A 13539-nucleotide genomic window follows, 5' to 3' on the forward strand; every position below is an offset into this window, starting at 1 on the left:
TCGTATTCCATTTATATTTACATCTAACACAATTTTCCAACTCATATGGAAACGGGGTTTGTATATATATATATATATATATATATATATATATATATATATATATATATATATATATATATATATATATATATATATATATATATATATATATACATATAAATATACATATATATATACATATAAATATATAAACACATATATATATATATATAAATATACATATATATATATACATATAAATATATAAACACATATATATATATATATATATATATATATATATATATATATATATATATATATATATATATATATATATATATAGAGTGTTTGAAAGGGGATCGAAAGAAAAACAACAACAATAACAAAACAAAACACAAGAACTTTTGTTCATGAAGTGACTTGTTTTCATGCATATTTGTACCTGCTATCCGAATGTAATCAAGCTCACATGGGCTAGTGACACACGTTTACACGCGTCACCATGGCAACACCAATGCAAGCCCGCTGGTGGCGACACAAAGTGTGTGTGTGTGTGTGTGTGTGTGTGTGTGTGTGTGTGTGTGTGTGTGTGTGTGTGTGTGTGTGTGTGTGTGTGTGTGTGTGTGTGTGTCTGTGTGTGTGTGTGTGTGTGTGTGTGTGTGTGTGTGCTGACTGTGCGAGCGAGTGAGAGAAAGGCAGAGTTTAGCGTGGACTAAGGGTACCAGCGTGAAGACGTGCCGAGCTCAGCAAAAGAGAAGTGAAAAGGACCCCCAGCCTTCTCCTGCGTCTTGCCCCCCCGCTCAGTCCAGCAGCGTCAGCGTGCGAACACTGCAGTCTTCTGTCAGCTGCACCCCGCCAGCCAATCAGGGCCCGGCAGCAAGAATCTGCAATCCAGCATTTGGCGCTAAAGTGCAGGATGGCGAGGATGAAGACGAGGAAGAGGAGCCAAGGTTGAGAGAGGGGATGAATGATGGTGAGGGGTTGTGCTAATCAGGTGAAATGAAGAATGATGGTGAGGGGTTGTGCTAATCAGTGAGGAGCTTCCATCTCCACAATTGCTGAGGCCAACACTGCGGATGCTGCTGCGCAAACACTCGATGTTACTGTGCTGGCAAGTGTGCTGCGTGGAAAGTCACCTCTGCTTTTATATCTACCTTCAGCGCCGCACACCTGCCGTCAACCACCTCTTTTACTGATTGATTGCCTTTTCATGGCACCCAGGAGGATGACACCTGATACGCTCATGTCCTTTGTCCAGAAGTACTACTTCAAGTACCTGGTTCAATTCTTCCAATACAAGTACCTGATCCAATACTTCCAATACAAGTACCTGATCCAATACTTCCAATACAAGTACCTGATCCAATACTTCCAATACAAGTACCTGATCCAATACTTCCAATACAAGTACCTGATCCAATTCTTCCAATACAAGTACCTGATCCAATACTTCCAATACAAGTACCTGATCCAATTCTTCCAATACAAGTACCTGATCCAATACTTCCAATACAAGGACCTGGTCCAATACTTCCAATACAAGGACCTGGTCCAATACAAGTGCCTGGTCCAATACTTCCAATACAAGTACCTGGTCCAATACAAGTACCTGATCCAATACTTCCAATACAAGGACCTGGTCCAATACAAGTGCCTGGTCCAATACTTCCAATACAAGTACCTGGTCCAATACAAGTACCTGATCCAATACAAGTGCCTGGTCCAATACTTCCAATACAAGTACCTGGTCCAATACTTCCAATACAAGTACCTGATCCAATACTTCCAATACAAGGACCTGGTCCAATACAAGTACCTAATCCAATAAGAATACCTGGTTTAATACTTCCAATACAAGTACCTGGTCCAATACTTCCAATACAAGTACCTGATCCAATACAAGTACCTGATCCAATACAAGTGTCTGGTCCAATACTTCCAATACAAGTACCTGATCCAATACAAGTACCTGATCCAGTACAAGTACCTGGTCCAATACTTCCAATACAAGTACCTGGTCCAATACAAGTACCTGATCCAATACAAGTGCCTGGTCCAATACAAGTGTCTGGTCCAATACTTCCAATACAAGTACCTGGTCCAATACAAGTACCTGATCCAATACAAGTACCTGGTCCAATACTTCCAATACAAGTACCTGATCCAATACAAGTACCTGATCCAATACAAGTGTCTGGTCCAATACTTCCAATACAAGTACTTGATCCAATACAAGTACCTGATCCAGTACAAGTACCTGGTCCAATACTTCCAATACAAGTACCTGGTCCAATACAAGTACCTGATCCAATACAAGTGCCTGGTCCAATACGTCCAATACAAGTGTCTGGTCCAATACTTCCAATACAAGTACCTGGTCCAGTACAAGTACCTGATCCAATACAAGTACCTGGTCCAATACTTCCAATACAAGTACCTGATCCAATACTTCCAATACAAGGACCTGGTCCAATACAAGTACCTAATCCAATAAGAATACCTGGTTTAATACTTCCAATACAAGTACCTGGTCCAATACTTCCAATACAAGTACCTGATCCAATACAAGTACCTCATCCAATACAAGTACCTGGTCCAATACTTCCAATACAAGTACCTGATCCAATACAAGTACCTGATCCAATACAAGTACCTGGTCCAATACTTCCAATACAAGTACCTGGTCCAATACTTCCAATACAAGTACCTGATCAAATACAAGCACCTGGTCCAATACTTCCAATACAAGTACCTGGTCATATACTTCCAATACAAGTACCTGGTCCAACACTCCCAATACAAGTACCTGATCCAATACAAGTACCTGGTCCAATACTTCCAATACAAGTACCTGATCCAATACAAGTACTTGGTCCAATACTTCCAATACAAGTACTTGGTCCAATACTTCCAATACAAGTACCTGGTCCAATACCTCCAATACAAGTACCTGATCCAATACAAGTACCTGGTCCAATACTTCCAATACAAATACCTGGTCATATACTTCCAATACAAGTACCTGGTCCAATACTCCCAATACAAGTACTTAGTCCAATACAAGTACCCGTTCCAATACTCCCAATACAAGTACCCGGTCCAATACTCCCAATACAAGTAAGTGGTCCAATACTCCCAATACAAGTACTTAGTCCAATACAAGTACCCGGTCCAATACTCCCAATACAAGTAAGTGGTCCAATATTTCCAATAAAAGTACCTGGTCCAAAACTTCCAATACAAGTACCTGGTCCAATATATCCAATACAAGTAACTGGTCCAATACTTCCAATAAAAGTAACTGATCCAATACTTCCAATACAAGTAGCTGGTCCAAGTTCCAGGATCATACATCAGTCATAATTAAAGTTCTCCTGTGTCCAGGGACGTATTTTATAACTTTTTAAATAATAAAAAAGACAAAAAGATTTTGTGATAACAAAAAATATCGATGTAATCATTGTCGTATCGACTATATACGGCTCTTGTACTTGGTATCATTACAGTCGATGTTTGTATAGATCCACTCATTTGTTTACATTGAGTAGGGCTAGCTTGCTGTTAGCCGTTAGCTACTGTATCCTTCTACGGTGTGTAGTGAAGCATGTTTGGCTATTCCTCATCCTCCAGTGATAATATTACTTGTAAGAAACTGACTTTATTTGTCGCCATGGAGGCAAGGATTTGTGATTTAGAAGTAGCTAAAACACTGTGGAGGGACATTAGCTAGCTATGTCTGAAAGTAAACTCTCACGTTGTTTGAAAGGTAAACGAGTCTGGCGACACCCGGTCCATGTACCTCGGTCTCTTCCTGTCTCCAGTCAGGTAGCAACGTAACCCTTCGGCGGACAAGTCCGCCTCTCCTGTACTTCTCGGGCATGGGATTTTCAGACATAGTAATGTGTCAATAATGTCAATAATGAGATGAACCATCTGTGGCTGTGAAGTGAACACTAGTAAGGTTGCAATTACTGTAGAGAGCAAACTAACCCATGTGGTTCCTGTGGATGTCAACACAAGTTGTAATTACTGTAGTGACTAAATAACATAGTGACTGGAACAGACATAGTAATGTGTAAATAATGTCAATAACTAGATGAACCATCTGTGGCTGTGAAGTGACCACTAGTAAGGTTGTAAATACTGTATAGAATAGGATAACCCGTGTGGTTCCTGTGGATGTGAACACAAGTTGTAATTACTAAATAACATAGTGACTGAAACAGACATAATGATTCATTTGGATGAATGGGGTATGTATGTATTGATCATTTTTTAGTTCTTTAAACACTAAAACAACTTTAAAAATGGTGCTTTTTTTTGCTTATCTTTGCATGTTCAATTGCTGAAAAACCAGGAGCTTCGGGGGTTGGGGGGTTGTAGTAGCACAGTACTTAATTAGTACCACGATACTGGTACAACCCTATATCACATATTTATATTTACATATTTATATTGCTATTATATTTGTCACCAAATGTTTCTCAGCCATCCAAAAGCCAACAGAATAAATCATTTTATGAACGTAAATCGAGCTGAGAATAGTAACTTTGATTTGTTTTAGTCGCCGTTGCGGCGAGCGATCGTCAAACAGCACAAACTACACAATAAGTCGTGTCGCTCGTCGTAAGGATGACGAGTCTGGTCTTTCCAACTTTTATAATACGACATCGTTTGGGAATATTCAAGGGAGGAAATCACAGACTGAAATAATGTTCACATTTTGTTTCCTGGCAGGGAGACCAGGACCACGTTGCCAACACGTGCTGACTCGGCCAAACTGACTGCCGACAATTTGTCCCACAAAGTGCCTGGACTGTCAGTCAAATATGAATAAAAAAAGATAAAATTTAAAAAATAAATGTTTGTATATATATATATATATATATATATATATATATATATATATATATATATATATATATATATATATATATATATATATATATATATATATATATATATATATATATATAAATAAATATAATGAAAATATAAAATACAAAAATGTAATACGTATATATAAATATAGTGGTGTCGTATGTGTATGTATATATGTATATATACTGTACATACATACATACATACATACATATTAGACTTAGACTTGGACAAACTTTAATGATCCAGAAGGGAAATTGTTCAACACAATAGCTCAGTTACAATGATGGAAAGTGTAAGGATGGAAAGGACAATGCAGGTATAAATAGACTAATATAGCAATAAAAAAATCTAACATATATACGAATATATACATAATATGTGTACAGAATAATATATAATAGGCAGATGTCATCTATTGCTGTATGGCGAGTGATTATACAGCTGGATGGAGTGTGGAATGAAGGAGTTCTTGAATCGCACAGTGCGGGAAGGAAGTTGAAGGAGCCTGTTGGAGTATGAGCTCGGCTGTCCCTTAATTGTCCCTTAATATTAATATATATTATTAATTGTCCATATATACTGTATATTTATATATATATATTTATATATATATTTATATATATATATATATACTGCATATATATATATATACTGCATATATATATATATATATATATATATATATATATATATATATATATATATATATATATATATATATACATACATACATACATACATACATACGTACATATATATATGTATGTGTGTACGTGATCAATGAGTAATATTGTTTGAAAACATTTCATTCTCCAGTATTGCCAAAGTGTCATGTGCTCGTCAAATGAAGGCAATTTGACGCCATATAGTAATTGATTATCGTCTTTATGGCCACTCTGTCATAGATCTTCTTCTAGTGCCACTAATCTTTTTTTCTATTTATTGTTACGAACCACTTTGGACTTTTAACCTTTTTTCCATCCTGCAGTGTAAAACCAGTCAGTGTCTAATATTCATATATCATGGCAGACAATTGTAAAAGTACAACATACAAATATCATACTAATACTCATATATCATGGCAGACAACTATAAAAGTAGGTAATGTAAATATCATACTAATACCCCAAAACCACCAACAATACTCCATTTACATGTCGTGACCTGAATATTAAAAAGTATTAGCGATACTGTTATTATAAGTGCTAACGCAGAGTTAATATTTTTAGTGGCGCTGTGATCACAGAGCACTATTGCTTTTGCTGCTATATTGGCATATTGAGCTGCTGCATCGCCTCTGAGTTGGTGAAAGTTCATTCGAGACGATAAATAATGTCTCTCACCTGGATAGAAGAAGGTTGTGGACATAATCTGACATGTTGGTCAACTTTGACATCCAACTTAGAGCCGGAGATGGCCAGAAAGACACGAAAACATGCTTGTTTTTGTTTTTTAACCCTTTGTGAGGATTATGATGAATTGTTGATGTAAAGGGAAAGATATAAACATCCCATCAGTCTTTATCCCAGTGAGAGCAGACATTGTACAGGAAGTGATTGTTTTATTATGTTTGTTGTCTCTCATCAAGTCTGTTTTTGTTGGAGGGAAAGTGAACGTTTTGATGCGTGTGTGAAATTAATACGTGGCTGTATGCTTTATCTATAATTAACCTCAAACTGAACCAAGAATGATGATTTAGAATAAACCTAAAACTGTACTAAGAATGATGATTTAGAATAAACCTAAAACTGTACTAAGAATGATGATTTAGAATAAACCTAAAACTGAACACAGAACTATGATCTAGAATAAACCTAAAACTGAACCAAGAATGATGATCTAGAATAAACCTAAAACTGAACCAAGAATGATGATCTAGAATACACCTAAAACTGAACCAAGAATGATGATCAAGAAAAAAACTAAAATTGAACAAAGAATGATGATCTAGAATAAACCTAAAACTGTACCAAGAATGATGATCTGGAATAAACCTAAAACTGAACCAAGAATAATGATCTAGAATAAACCATTCATTTTGAATGGGGAAAATGCAAAAAAAAAAAAAAAAAGGAATTATGGGAAATCCGGGATTTTTTTTTTAGAATTGGTGAAGTAGAACACAATTTCTGAACAGGTTGAATATTTTGAAGTAGGAACAGTTTGAATCAGATGAAAAATGTTGGAATTGTGGAACTTTAAAGAATGTCCCATTGATTTCAAAGGGATATTCAGAAAAAAATGGTGAATTTTGTGAAAAGCGGGATTTTTTTGAAAATGGTAAAAAAAAACTTGAATGGTCAGAATGAGTTGAAGATGTTGAAGTAATAACATGTTGAATTGAGAAATGCTATTACGGAATTCCTGGAATTTCGGGAAAACCGGGAATTTTTCCAGTTCAAAAAACAACTTTGTTTTTTGTCCTCATTAAGAGGAATGTTTTGATGGTGGAACGGTTGAAATGTGTTGAAAAATGTGGAAGGAGTTGTCGCCAAAAAAAAGGGTGGAAATAGGGCTTTGGAAAACCAGGAATTCAGAAAAATCCTGGAATTGTTTTGAACTTGGAAAAAGGTAAGTTTGAATGTCCAGGATGAGTGGAATATGTTGAAGGTAGAATGGTTTGAATAGGTTAAAAAATTTGGAAATGGCAGAGGTTTGAAAAATGGCCAATTCATTTTGAATGGGAAAAATGTCCCGGAAAAGCCATAATTCTGGGAAATCTGGGAATTTTTGGAATTTGTCAAGGGAAAGCTTTTCCCGAATAGGCTGAACAGTTTGAAGTTGGAACGGTTTGAATCGGGTGAAAAATGTGGAAGGTAGAACGCGCCAAAATCTGGAGAAGAAGACGAATAAATTGAACCAGATGAGGTGTGAATGCTCCAATGCTGAAGTTGAAGTGACAGAATGTAGTATGAATGTAAGAATAGTTTGAATGTTGGAGAGTTTGAATTTCCAGAAACCGGAATTTGGTTTGGAACTTGTGAACTTGGATTTTTTTGAAAATGCTAAAACATTTGAATGTTCTGAATGCTGGATTTTCTACAAATCGGTCGAGAAATGTTGAAGTCGTAACATATTTAAATTGAGAAATGGTATTTGGGAATTCCTAAAATTTCTGGAAAACCGGGGAATTTTTCTAGTTCAAAAAACTATTTAGTTTTTTGTCCTAATGAAGAGGAATGTTTTGACGGTGGAACGGTTAAAATGTGTTGAAAAAAGTGGGAGGAGTAGTCGACAGAAAAAAGGGTGAAAAAAGGGTTTGGAAAAAACGTGGAATTCTGGGAATTCCTGGGAAAAAAATGTAACTTGGGAAAATTGTAGTTAGAATTTCCAGGATGAGTGGAATGTGTTGAAGGTGGAATGGTTTGAACAGGTTGAAAAATGTGGAAACGGTGGAAGTTTGAAAAATGGCCAATTCATTTTGAATGGGAAAAATGTCCCGGAAAACATGGTAATCTGGGAAATCTGGGAATTTGTGGAATTTGTCAAGGGAAAGCTTTTCCTGAATAGGTCGAACAGTTTGAAGTTGGAACGGTTTGAATTGGGTGAAAAATGTGGAAGGTAGAACGCGCCAAAATCTGGAGAATAATATTGAAGAATAATAAATGGATGAATTTTGGAGTAAAAGAGCATATGTGTGAATGCTTTGGAGCATTCACACAATAATAATAATGATAAATGGATGAATGTTGGTGTAGAAAAGCATGTGTGAATGTCTTGGAGCATTCACACAATAATAATAATAATACAAATAATAATAAATGGATGAATGTTGGTGTAGAAAAGCGTATGTGTGAATGATTTGGAGCATTCAGGCAATAATAATAATAATAAATGGATGAATGTTGGTGTAGAAAAGCATATGTGTGAATGTTTTGGAACATTCACACAATAATAATAATAATAAATGGATGAATGTTGGTGTAGAAAAGCATATGTGTGAATGTTTTGGAACATTCACACAATAATAATAATAATAAATGGATGAATGTTGGTGTAGAAAAGCATATGTGTGAATGTTTTGGAGCATTCACCCAACGAGAGGCGGACGCGGGTCACTCACCCGGGCGTACTTGGACGAGTAGGGGTCCTCGAAGAGCGCCCACATGTAGGGCTGCCACACCTGCCACCAGGTGGCGCGGCGGCCGTCCTCCTGCACGCACAGCCGCTTCAGGTCTCCGTCGGCGCCGCCGGTGAGCGCCGGGTCCTCGTCGGGCGCGTCGGGCTCGGGGTTCTCGAAGCTGTCCAGGGCCTCCTCGGCGTCGCGGTGCTGGCGGTAGTTCATCCAGCAGCACGCCTCAACGTCCGTCTCGTCGATGCCCCAGAAGGCGAGCTCCTCCTCGAACAGAGGACCACACACGTCCCCGGGGCAGTGCAGCTTGCCGGTGCGGTAGTAGTTGAGGATGAAGGCGAAGGTGGCGGGGTGGCGGTCGAAGAAGAACTCGTCGCACTTGGGGTCGTAGTCGAAGTTGCTGAAGGCATCGGGCTCCGTCAGCCACGACAGCCGCGTGCCCGGCAGCGTCTTCAGCGTGCTGCGGTACGTCTGGTGGCGGACGCCGCCGCAGTTGATGACGATCTTCTCGCTATCTGACGTCGAGCAAGTCATGGCGCCGATCGGACATTCTTTGGGACTCGGAAGTGAGGAGACCGCGAAGGAGGACGACGACGCTTTTTGTCCGGTACTCCTTCTCCTTCTCCCGAGTCCTGCTTATATATACACGTGTGTGTGTGTGTGTGTGTGTGTGTGTGTGTGTGTGTGTGTGTGTGTGTGTGTGTGTGTGTGTGTGTGTGTGTGTGTGTGTGTGTGTGTGTGTGTGTGTGTGTGTGTGTGTGTGTGTGTGTGTGTGTGTGTGTGTCCCAGCATGCAAGGTGTCCCCCAGAAGGAGAGAGAGGAGTAGGAGGAGTCTCCATGGCAAATACTGGATCACTCTCACTAAAAGTACTCCTTTCAATTCAAAAACATTTAGTACTACTTTTTACTTTGTACAATTATGACTTTTATCATAATACTAGAGGTAGGCATTTTTCCAAGGTCTCATGAAGGCAACAAATACAAGAATTTGTGTGTGCGTGTATGTGTTTGCGTGTTCTTGTGTTTTTACCGTTCTTGAAACATCAAGAAGGAAAAGTAGCTTCCATATGAGGAGGTGTGCACAAGTGATGACATAAATCATGGTCCCAATAACATTGCATCTAATAGAGAGCCAAATACTAGAGTCTGTGAACATTGCTCCAAAGTCAGGATTTTTTTTGTTGATTTAACATGCATACAAAAGTCAACATTGACAGGTGCAAAGGCAGCAATATATGATAAAACAAGACGGCAGCTAAAGAAGGACTTCCCTATTAATCCCCGGAAAAAAAAACCACCAGGTGAACAGCTGACTTTTGTCATAATTTTGTCAAGTAAAATTCCGATTATTATTATAATATTGCCAACCTTTTTAAGTTTTCCTATAAAATTGTGACTTTTGTCAAGTAAAATTACGACTCTTTTCATACAATTGCCAACATTTTGAGCACTCCTTTGTCATCGGCCTTAAGTACATTACAAAAACCAAAAAAATAGAGATCTCATTTGCACCCCTGATGGGGAAATCTATCAAAATGAGGGTGTTCCCAAAAAGGAGGGATTTTTCAAATTGACTCTGTGTCGCTTTTAAAAGTGCTCCCCCTCTGGTCAACATATGAAATAACAAGTGTGTGTAAAAATTTGAAGTGCTCCCCCTCTGGCCAACATATGTAATAACAAGTGTGTGTAAGAAATTGAAATGCGCCCCCTTTGGCCAAAATTAATTACAAATAAATAAATATATATACTGTATATCTATAGATATCTATCTGTAATAATTTGAAGTAAAGGGAGTGCCCCATGGCACTCACCCCCATCATAATGAAGTGCTTGGAGAGGCTGGTAAAGGACTACATTGTCTCCAGACTTACCCCGACATTTGACCCGTACCAGTTTGCTTATCGCCCTAACCGCTCCACAGAGGACGCCATCTCCTCTGCACTCCACCTGATCTTAGAACATCTGGAAAGAAAGGACACACACGTGCAGATGTTGTTTCTGGACTTCAGCTCGGCGTTCAACACCATCATCCCGCAGCACTTGGTGAGCAAACTGGCCCCCCTTGGATTCAGTACCCCCTTGTGCAACTGGCTGCTTGACTTCCTCACAGACAGACCCCAGTCTGTGAGAGTGGGCAACAACACCTCCAGTGCCATCTCCCTGAGCACCGGCTCCCCCCAGGGCTGCGTCCTGAGTCCGCTGCTGTACACGTTGATGACCCATGACTGCTGCGCCAGGTCCACTACTAACCACATTGTGAAGTATGCGGACGACACAACAGTAGTGGGCCTCATCCATGACAACAACGACATGGACTACAGGGAGGAGGTGAAACATCTGGTTGACTGGTACAGAACCAACAACCTGGTCCTGAACGTCGACAAGACCAAGGAGATCATCGTCGACTTCAGGAGGCACCAGTCCAGCCACACTCCACTCTTCATCAACGGCACAGCAGTGGAGATGGTAAGCAGCACCAAGTTCCCGGGGGTGCAGATAACTGACAATATGACCTGGTCCCTACACACTTTTAAAAAGAGCTCAGCAGCGCATGGACTTTTTGCGTGGGATGAAAAGAGCACAGCTCTCTCCCCCCGTTCTCAGCACATTTTACAGAGGCACTATAGAGAGCCTACTGACCAACTGCATCTCTGTCTGAACTGGAGCCTGCAGTGCCTCAGACTGGAAGTCTGCAGAGAGTGGTGAGGACGGTGGAAAAGATCATCAGGACTCCTCTTCCTCCTATCCAGGAGATCGCAAAAAGCCGCTGCCTGACCAGGGCTCAGAAAATCTGCAGAGACTCCTACCACCCCCACCAAGGACTGTTTTCACTGCTGGACTCTAGAAAGAGGTTCCGCAGCCTCCGAAGCAGAACCTCCAGGTTGTGTAACAGCTTCTTCCCTCAGGCCATAAGACTCTTGAACGCATCATAATAATCCCCTCAATTCCCCCCAAAAATGGATGAAGTGGCTGGAATATAAAGACAATATAACATACATCCATAAACGTGGATGCATATGCAAATTGCAATATATTTATCTGTACAGTAATCTATTTATTTATATCTGCACCTTATTACTCTTTTATCCTGCACTACCATGAGCTAATGCAACCTTCTTATCTGTACTGTAAAGTTCACATTTGAATGACAATAAAAAGGAAGTCTAAGTCTAAATAATGAAGATTAAAAAACAATTAAAAAAAATAAAAAATAAAAAAATTAACTAAAATCAGTCTTTTTCCTCACAATATGTCGACTTTTTTCTTATAAAATTGGGAACAATTTCTCATATTTTGTTTTTCTGTTTCTGTAATATTTTCTCATAAAATTATTACTGTTTCATGTACAATTATTACTTTTTAATGCAAAATGGTGACATTTGTCACATAAAATTCAGACTTTAGTGACATTTTTGGAGTAAAATTATGACTTTTGTCATAATTTTGCTATGTAAAATTCAGATAATTATTATAATATTGCCAACATTTTACGGTTATCTTATAAAATTGTGACTTTTGTTGAGTAAAATTACGACTCTTTTCATAAAATTGCCTAAATGTTAAGCTTTTCTTGTAAATTTGCGACTGTTATTGAGTAAAATTCCAACTTTTACCATAGTATTGCAGTTTTTTCTTGAAAAATTTTGACTTTCAGTGAGTAAAATTAAATAAATAAAAAATCTTCTCTCTGAGCTGCCACCTTACCGTGGTAGAGGAGTTTGCGTGTCCCAATGATCCTAGGAGCTATGTTGTCCGGGGGCTTTCATGCCCCCTGGTAGGGTCTCCCAAGACAAACAGGTCTCAGGTGAGGGATCAGACAAAGAGCACCTCGAAGACTTCTATGAGAATGCAACAACAAGAACTCAGATTTCCCTCGCCCGGACGCGGGTCACCGGGGCCCCCCTCTGGAGCCAGGCCCGGAGTTAGGCCACGATGGCGAGCACCTGGTGGCTGGGCCTGTCCCCATGGAGCCCGGCCAGGCACAGCACGAAGAGGCAACATGGGTCACCCGTCCAATGGGCTCACCACTCATGGGAGGGGCCATAGAGGTCGGGTGCATTGTGAGCTGGGCGGCAGCCGAAGGCAGGGCACTTGACGGTCTGATCCTCGGCTACATAAGCTAGCTCTTGGGACGTGGAACGTCCTCCCTGGGGGGGAAGGAGCCTGAGCTAGTGCGCGAGGTAGCGAAGTTCCGGTTGGATATAGTCGGACTCACCTCGACGCACAGCAAGGGCTCTGGAACCAGTTCTCTCGAGAGGGGCTGGACTCTCTTCCACACTGGCGTTGCACGCAGTGAGAGGCGACGAGCTGGGGTAGCAATTCTTGTTGCCCCCCAGCTCAAAGCCTGTACGTTGGAGTTCAACCCAGTGGACGAGAAGGTAGCCTCCCTCCGCCTTCGGGTGGGGGGGACGGGTCCTGACTGTTTAATTGTGCTTACGCACCAAACAGCAGTTCAGAGTACCCACCCTTTTTGGATACACTCAAGGGAGTACTGGAAAGTTCTCCCCCGGGTGATTCCCTTGTCCTACTGGGGGACTTCAACTCTCATGTTGGCAATGACAGTGAAACCTGGAGAGGCGTGATTGGGAAGAATGGCC

At 40.0% G+C, this 13539-nt stretch overlaps 1 protein-coding gene across 3 annotated transcripts in view; it reads right to left on the reverse strand.

Moving 5' to 3' along the window:
• LOC133652160 (potassium voltage-gated channel subfamily C member 1-like) overlaps positions 1-9628 on the reverse strand; it is a 152419-nt gene extending 142791 nt beyond the window's left edge. For all 3 annotated transcript variants that reach the window (XM_062050593.1, XM_062050592.1, XM_062050594.1), the window contains exon 1: positions 8933-9628. In XM_062050593.1, the coding sequence (XP_061906577.1) occupies positions 8933-9475 (543 nt within the window). In that variant the 5' untranslated portion in view covers positions 9476-9628. The remainder of the gene's footprint in view (positions 1-8932) is intronic.
• Positions 9629-13539: the final 3911 nt, after the last annotated feature.

This window comes from Entelurus aequoreus, linkage group LG06 (genome assembly GCF_033978785.1).
Source record: "Entelurus aequoreus isolate RoL-2023_Sb linkage group LG06, RoL_Eaeq_v1.1, whole genome shotgun sequence".
Taxonomy (NCBI): domain Eukaryota; kingdom Metazoa; phylum Chordata; class Actinopteri; order Syngnathiformes; family Syngnathidae; genus Entelurus; species Entelurus aequoreus.